An 8,823-nucleotide genomic window follows, 5' to 3' on the forward strand; every position below is an offset into this window, starting at 1 on the left:
CTCACCAAGCTTCCTGTCTGCCCTGACTTCCTTTTAACTTCACAGGCCTACTTTGTGCCTGCTACCCAATATCAAAGTCAGTGAGGCCAGGGGAGGTCTCAAGAGCAAGTGACTTTCTGACACGGTAACTCCTCCCTCACCCTCGGGTTGCACATGGCTCAGTGCCTACTGAGAAGTGGGCCACTTGGATGGAGTCTCCAAGAGTCAGATCTCAAAAGTCTTAAAACTATGCTTAGCTATACCACAAATCCCACCACATTATGAAGTAGAGAGAAGAGTAAGAAATAGTATAATGCAATAGTGAACTGGAAAAAAAAAGATCAATTCATGTTCCTGTGAATTGTGTTCTCCTGTCTCAGGCTTGCTTATTACTAGGCTATGGGAGCACATCATGAGCCACATCACATCCAGGTTGGTACAGCATCAACAAGCGCTCCCTAACCACACAGGTGTAATGAAGCCCCTGTGGCAAAGACAGACAGGGGAACTGCCTGGGGCGCTGTGAACATGCCACCACTAATGTCTGAGATTACTATAATTATAACAATGCTACCTCCTCATCTTTTATCTGTATATTTCAAAAGGTCTACCTCCCACTCTTGTACAAATTGGTCATAACGCTTCATTATCCCCTATACTTAAAAACTTGCTAGTATTATTGAGGCCTTAAATGTATTGTCATCTTTGAAGATACCAGTTACTGTAAAATTTCTGATTCATTTTGGATGTCTGAGGTGACATATTTAATATTATTTTCAACATATTAATAAGCACTGAAGAAGCAATTTTAAAATTATTTTCTTCAGTTTTCCTTCACATTTAAGTTACTGTCTAGTGATTTTCAACCTTTTCCATCTCAAGACACACATAAACTAATTACTAAACTTTTATAGCACACCAGAAAACATTATCTTTTTTCCCAGTCTGACAAAAAAAAAGTATAATTTTGATTCATTCACACCAGGCAGCTATTGTTGGGTTGGCTGTTGCTATTTTTTTAATTGACAATCTAAGGGAAAGGAGGTCAGTGTCCCTGACTAAATAGTCAGGTATCGCCTGTTTTAAAATTCTTGTTGCACACCAGGGTGCCACAGCACACCAGTTGAAAATCGCTGGTCTGGAAATATATTTCAATATAGTATATTTGTTTTGCTAAATTCATTCATAGAGTATATGAAGGCCTGGATTGAACATATTTCCTGTAGTGACAACTACTCTATTTGTAGGAACTATTTAGGTCACTGGAGTGGAGAAAAAGAGGCCACTACTTAATAGAAATGGCATGTATCCAAATATAGATACAGTTTTCTGAACACCTGTTGAACATCAATGATGAAGAGATTTGTTGTAATTTCCAAAACCTTAAATGACCAGTCACTTTGTTTTAACCCAGGAAAGGGGTTTAACCCAGGAAAACAAGTTTCCTAACCAAAGAATGTAAAGTCTTAATGCCAGCAGTTATGGAAGTAAAATAGCCTCTTCAAAAACCTGTCTCGGTGTCTATTAATTTCCCATCAAAAGTCACTTCTGAGGAAGTGATGTTATTTGAAACTTAGGGCACGCACAGTAATTATTTGCTTTTGGAGGTACAGTGGGCATGACAAATATTTTTAGTTGTCAAAGGCGAACTAGGAGGGAATGACCCGCCTAAGAAATGGAAACTAAGGAGTGGTAATATGACACTCCCCCTTAGTTCCATTGGGTGCGGTTTGCAACACGCAGCTTACTTCCTATGGCAGGATAAAGGTGAGGCTGTGCAAGAGTTGAAAGAAGGTGGCCTCTCTAACCCTACCCCCACCACTGTGGTGGGGGTGGCCGGCCACCTCAAGGGCAGAGGCACGGGCAATACCCTCTATTGTTGCCACTCATTCATTCATTCATTCATTCTGATGCAGGCACTGTGCTACAGGTTTAACTCTCCAACTATGACTCACTAAACCATTCCGATACCCCGGCCACCACTGTCCCCATTTCCAGCCCTAGGCCTCACTCGCTCATCAAGAAGATGCTTATTATAGACTCCCTCTCCCTGGTTCCCAGGCCAGGGTGACAGGATAAAAAGCCGGTCACACCAGTGCCTTTCCAAAGGGTAGGAAGGAGGGTTCGAAGTACGTGGAGAAGGGGTTCTGGGGACTATCCTGCCCGCGAGAGAAGAGCGTGCCCCTACTCGGGCGACCGCGCCCTGGGGCGGGGCTGTGCTCACCACGCTCGGACGGGGAACCTGAGGTCATTTCGGTGGTGGAGGCGAGGGGGTTCTGTGAAAGAGGAAGTGGGCGCTGCAGGAAGCCCTAAGACAGCGGGAGGCTAGAGATTACACGCGTACACGTGCAGAGGACCGCCTCCACCTAGGTGGTGGCCGGGCGGGCGGGCAAGGGACCAGGCAGGGATTAGGAGGGGGCGGATTACCTGATGAAAGTGGTCTTGCCCGTGCTGTACTGGCCCACCAGAAGGATCATGGGCTTGTTCTCGAAGTCCGCGTCTTCCAGCGCGGGCGAGTGGAACTCGTGGAAGCGGTACGCCTCCTCCAGTGGCAGCACCTTGCGCAGGTAGAGGGAACGCAGGCCGCCCGTCACCGTTTGCACAGCGTCCGCGCCGCCCGCGCGCTCGCGCCCGCCTGCCTGCCGCCCCATCCAGCTGAACATCTTGCCGTCGGTCCGCGCGTCCTCCGGTCCGCGACCTGCACTCGCACCCAACTCCAACGTAGGACCCTCCTTGGCTTGTACTGAGAAGTCCCAGCTGCGCTCTCCGCCACTCGAGCTGGCCCCGCCTCAACGCTAATGCAACCAATCTCCAATCGCAACGTCAAGAGCTCTCGTTCACTATTCAAAAGAGCTTTCTCAACTCCTTCCTCATTGGGTCGCTGCCAGCGCGTGTGGAAGTGTCAGCCAATGGAGAGGAGGTTCTTAATGAATTATTGATGACGGAGTCTGTCTGGAGGGCTAGCGCCCCGCCGGTGACGCACAACCAACATCCGAGGGATCTCTCTGGTCTATCTAGGTCTTCACCTCTGGCCAGGTGGGATCGGCTTCCTCGCAAATCTGAGCTGGCAAAAAAAAAAAAAAAAAAGGAGAAAACAAAACTAAAACCACAAAAAAACAAAAACCGAACCTCCGGAGGCTGCTCAGTCTCCTGGAATGTTCTCTCCTCTCTGCCCCATAGATGTCGATACTAGAGACAAAAGTTCACAAAGTTGACAGGCAGATTCTTTCTACCCGCTTGTAGGTTATTGTTACCTTCATTTTATGGTGGAGACTGACTCACGGACATAACAGACAAAATTTGAAGTAGGGGAAGTAAATTCAGTCTACGTGAGTACATGATTCTTGTACTTCAACAAGCTGACTGCACCCAGACTTCCTCTGAGAAGTCTGGGTGAAGGCCCTGTGCCCTTAGCTTTCTTTATTTGACTTTCTGTAAAATTGAAGATTTAGTCATCATTCTCATTGATTACCAATGTCCATGTAAAAGACTTAATGTTATCTCCCAGTTGTCTCTTTTTCAAGTTAAAAAAAAAAAACACTTACCTAAATTGAGATTGGAAGAAATAATCAGCCTTCACTTTGGATGTCCTAGGTTACAGCGTTTGTTTGCTTTTTTAAAAATATTTTTCAATTGTTTTAGAGCATTTCTCAACTGTGATCCACAGAGCCACCTGCTTGAAAATAACCTGAGATGCTTGTTAAAATGCGGATTTGTGGTCCTCACACCAAACTTGCTGAGTTAAAATGTTGAGTAGGGATGGAACTCAACAAGGGCCCCAGATGACTCTGATGTGTACTCCACATCGGGGAAAATATGATGCATAGCAGTGCTTCTCACACTTGAGAGAAAGGCAGATTCTGATTCAGTGGTTATGGGGTGGGGCCCAAAACTCCCCATTTCTAACAAGCCCCCCTGGTATTGCCCATGCTGCTTGTACATGGACCACAGTTTGATGCCACGTCTGTGGTGAAGACAGAGCAGGACTTGGCGGCAAAAGACCTGGGGTTGAGTCCTGATGATGTGAATCAATGGCTGGGTGACCTCAAGTGTAATGTTCCCATTCTGCCTTAGTTTCCTTGTTTGTAAAATAGAAACTCTTTTAGAGTTGTTTTGTGGATCACATATTTAGAGGAAGCTAATGATGGAAGGAAAAAGAAAGCCAAGAAAAAAATAAAACTAGATATTGGCCTCATGTTAAAATAATACAAAGATTGAAACGTAAAAATAAAATGAAACCTACTAGAAGAAGATACAGTTGAAGATTTATAAAATTTTAGAAAGGACTTTCTAAACAAAACTAAAGACAGAAATTATGAAAGAAAAGAGTGATAGATTTACCAACAAAAATGAAAAAGCTTCATTGTGTTTTAAAACATACATAAAAAAACAAACTCATGTAAAAATACTCTTACTATGTGACCCAGAAATCGTGTCTTTTGGTACTTAACCAAATAAATTTAAAAGTGAATACATACAATTGCTGTGGAAAACAATAGGGTGGTTCCTCAAAAATTAAAAATAGAACCACCATATGATCTAGCAATTTCACTTTTGGGTATCTATCCAAAAGAATTGAAAGGAGGGTCTCTGAGAGATACTGTGCACTCACAATAGTCAAGAGGGGAAAGCACCCAAGTGCCCACCGACGTATGAATGGATAAATGAGATGTGGTATCCTATGAAATATTATTCATCCTTAAAAAGGTAAGGAAATCTGATCACATACTACAATCTAGAACCTTAGAACATTATGTTAAGTGAAATAAGCCAGGCACGAAAAGACAGATAGTGTGTGATTCCACTTACTTTAGGGACCTAAATTAGTTAAATTTATAAAACAGAAAGTAAAATAGTTGTTGCCGGGGCTGGGAGGAGTGTGAAATGGGAACTGTGTTTAATGGGCACAGAGGTTCAGTTTTGCTGAATGAAAAATTCTGGAGATCTGTTGCGCAACAATGTAAATATAGTTAACATTACCACACTGTATACTTAAAAATGATCAGGATGGCATATTTTGTTAGGTATTTTTTACCAAAAAGTTTTAAAAAGTGACTGTATAGGCTTTTTGTGCTTTTGTAAAAAAATAATTAAAATATCCAATGAAAAGATTAGGAGGAGCCCCCAAATTAGTAATGATCTCTGAGTTGGAATGATAAGTGATTTTAGTTTCCTTCTTTATGTGCTTTTGAACTTTTGAATTTTACACAATAATCATATTCTTGTTTTATAATCAGAAAAAAAATTATGGAAGAGAAAATTTTATTGTTTTTAATCCTAAAAAAGAAGAGAGGAAGGAAGGGGGGAGAGAGAGAGAGAGCCAGCTGAGGGTCTAGCCCAGAAGATACACCATCGAGTCTTTCCTTCCTTCTCGGTCTCCTTACAGCCACTGTGTCAGCTTTCTGGTTCTTGTTCTGGCCTCCGTGGAGTGGGAGAATGACTGATTCTTCCCAGGAGAGTGATCTTGCATCCATTTGCAAGCTGTGATAGTCTTCTAGTCTTTTTTTCAGCCTAAACAATCCCAATGTCAGTCACTTTTAAAATCTGAATTCAACTGTTTTTCAGGTTAAATCTTGTTAAAGACAGTTGCATAGGGAGTGATATTGTTGCCTAAAATTTTGTTGTGTTGAATAATTTTTAAAATGAGTAACTTGGTAATAAGATTCACAACTTTCTTTGCTATATGAAAATTATAATTGTAATTCTTGAGGAAGGTTTTTTTCCACTTCTTTTTGGTAATCTGATGGTCACAAGGTTTGCTGTAGATCATGTCTGGCATCTTACTCTGATGACTTTAAATTCCAGAGTGGTTAAAGACCGGAGGGACACGTGGTAAGGCGATTAGAGGAGGTACTTTGGCCTGGGAAGAGCCCCCTTCACCCTCAGACAACTTCTCCTTTTTCTGTGGCCACTTATCCAGGTTGCTGCTGCCGCCTGGAGATGCAGTGTTTAGGAGATGTCTGGTGGGTACTTGCAGAAAGACTGCCAGTTGTCTACAAATTGTCCTTCTTCAGTAATAGAAACACATTGCAGGCTAGGTAAAAACAAAATTTTCTAGTCTCCCTGCCGTTAAGTGTCATCATGAGGCTGAGTTCTGGTTGCTGATAGTTACCTGAGGAGTGTGTGGGACTTGCAGGAAGTCTCCTCTGCAGAGAAAGTTCCATCTTTCTTGCCCCTTCTTCCTTCTTGTAATCTGGGATATGGATATGATGGCTGGAGGTCCAGGCCTCATCTTGGACCATGAGGCCAAGGACTACACAAGGGATGGTAACCAGAGGGCTGGAAGGAGCAGGATCCCAGACGAATCAATGAAGTGTCAAGCCAGCCTCAGACTACGTCCCTGTGGGTTTCTTTTACATGAATGCATTTAAGTCACTATTTGTCAGGTCTCTGTTCAAGGTTAAGGTAATTCCTAACTAACATGGAATTTGTTACTAGAAATGGAATTTGCAGTAAAAAAACCAAGATGTGACATTTACTTGGTGGAAGAGGGGCAGGGTCAACTTTAAGGATTCAATGATTGCAGTATGGGATTTAAAACTTGGCTACACATTTTGTTGACACGCTCCTATCAAGAGATGGGATCTTTGTCCCCTACCTTTAAATCTAGGCTGGCTTGTGAATGCTTCTGCCAATAGAGTACATTGGTAGTGATGCTATGTGACATCTGAGGCAGGGTCATAATGCTCCATGCAGCTGCCACTGTAACACTTACTTCTTGGAGCCCTGAGCTGCCGTGTAAGGGGATTGGCTATTCTGAGACCACCACACTGGGAGGACCACATGAGGGTACTGTGGCAGACAGTCAATCAAGCTCCGCCTGTCCTTCATCCTCCCCAGCCTCTCTTGCCTAGGCACCAGATATGTGAATGCAGTAGCCATCCCTAAGTGGATCCTTTAGCCTCAGCCGTCCCAGACCACAGCCATCTGAGTCCTACCCAGCAGTTCAAGTCGTTTGAGCTGAGGCCCCACACACAGAGCAGATAGGAGGTGTCCTTGCTGCACCCTTTCGAAATTCCTCACTCACAGAACCTGTGGGCATAATCAAATGGTAGCTATTTTTTAATGCCATTATACTTTTGGGGTTTTGTTGCTCAGCCATAGATAACTGCCAATTTTTATTATCTTATTAGGATAAAAGTTTAGTTTCTTTTCCCACAGAAAAGAAGTCCAGAGCTAGGCAGACCAGGACTAGTTTGGTGTCTTTAAAGTCAACAAAAGTTCAGGCCTCTTTATTCCCCCTGCTTCTAGGAACATGGACATAATGGGTGGAGCTCCAGCAGCCATATTGAACCAGAAGACAAACTGGAGGGTGGCAGAAGCAAGAGCTGAAAGGAGCCTGGGTCTCTGATAAGAAATAAGCTTCTTCTGTCTTGTAATTTTACATCTTTTATGTATGTTAGAAATAAAGCTGACTGATATAGAATTTGAATACATACATCAAGACCTTAGGAAATCAGTTTGGCTAGAGCTAAAGGTTTCAGAGTTTAAAAAATAAAAGCAGTAGTTGAAGTCCTGGGTGTATATGAGATTGTTTTGGGAGAGTATAGAGCAAGAAGAGAGGAGAGCTAAGGAGAAAATCTCAAGGAATACCAACATTTAAAGGAGAACAAGGGAGGTGGGGCCAGGGAAAGGGCTTGAAAGTGGGAAGAAATCCAGGACAGAAGATATCCAGCAAAACTGGTCCCTTCCTTCTAGGGCCAGGCCGGCAGCCCCCTAATGATGCCCCTCGAATACAGAGCTGATACGGAACTTTTCTCTGTACTGTAAGGCTCTGTTTCCATGTGCACCACCTACAAAGGATCAGGAGGAAGCTCCCTGAAGTATGGGGTCAATTGCTAATCCTTTTTATTGTCCCAGTGCCTACAACAGGGACTGGCACTAGCAGGAAGGCAGTAAGTATTTGCAAGCAGAAGTGAATTGCACTGCTGTTGGCAAGGAAGTCACGGGAAGGGAGGGTTTTAGGGAGGAGGGAGTGGTTAGCTGTGCCAGCTGCTGAGGTCAAGTAAGATGAGGCCTGTAAAGGGCCACCGCCATTTGACTCAGTGTATCTGGAAACCAGGAGGACCCTGGTGACCTTGGGGAGAAGTGTGTTCATGGGGATGCAGAGGCAGAACACATCTGCTGTGGGCCAGGGTGACTGGGCTGCCTGGCAGTGGGGTATGCTGGCCGCCCCCCTGGGAAGGAAAAAGGAGACAGGAGGAGGCACAGTGGGGGAGACAGGGATTTTATTGAACTTTTCTGTTTAATCCTGTTATAGGCAGAGAGCAGGGAGCCCGGGGAGGGAGCCTCCCTGGCCTCTCCGAGACACTGCCCTTGCCCATCTCAGGACTGATGACACTCTGTCCTTATCCCTTGTGCGACCCCTACTCATTTTCCTGCTCTGCGACGTCACTGGCATTGTTTTAGAAGCCAAGTCAACGTTTAACTTGTCAAAGCAACATAAAAATCTTTTCATGTTTTTCCCCCTCAACCCAAATCTAAGTTCCTGGAAGGCAGAGGCTGTTTACTGACCGCGACCACTGGGCACTAAGTAAGTGCTTAGCTGGTGCGGGCCGCCCTTCCTTCCTCCCCACCGGCACTTCCTGAAAACCCTCAGAGCTTCAAACAGCACGGGTCAGCAGGAGTGGGTGCTGCACTGGTTGCTGACAAGGCTTAATAAAAAGAGGAGCACCCCACCACAAGAAGGTAGGGACCCCTGCAAGAGAAAAGAGAGCTGTCCAGGAGAGGAGGGATGGGATGGGATGGAAATGTCCTTCGGATGCCTCTGGCAGCGGCCAGGCAGGAACGAGGGCAGGAGTATGCATGTTTTACAGCATCAGATATGAAAGCAGATGAGTCAAC

The 8,823-nt window shown here is 44.5% G+C and overlaps 1 protein-coding gene across 1 annotated transcript in view; it reads right to left on the bottom strand.

The window, feature by feature from the left end:
* EHD4 (EH domain containing 4) overlaps nt 1-2,760 on the bottom strand; it is a 70,563-nt gene extending 67,803 nt beyond the window's left edge. The window contains 1 exon segment of the mRNA XM_028507069.2: nt 2,407-2,760. Coding sequence (XP_028362870.1) covers nt 2,407-2,642 — 236 coding nt within the window. The 5' untranslated portion in view covers nt 2,643-2,760.
* Between the last annotated feature and the right edge of the window lie 6,063 nt (nt 2,761-8,823).

The sequence above is a fragment of the Phyllostomus discolor genome, chromosome 1, assembly GCF_004126475.2.
Source record: "Phyllostomus discolor isolate MPI-MPIP mPhyDis1 chromosome 1, mPhyDis1.pri.v3, whole genome shotgun sequence".
Lineage (NCBI taxonomy): Eukaryota > Metazoa > Chordata > Mammalia > Chiroptera > Phyllostomidae > Phyllostomus > Phyllostomus discolor.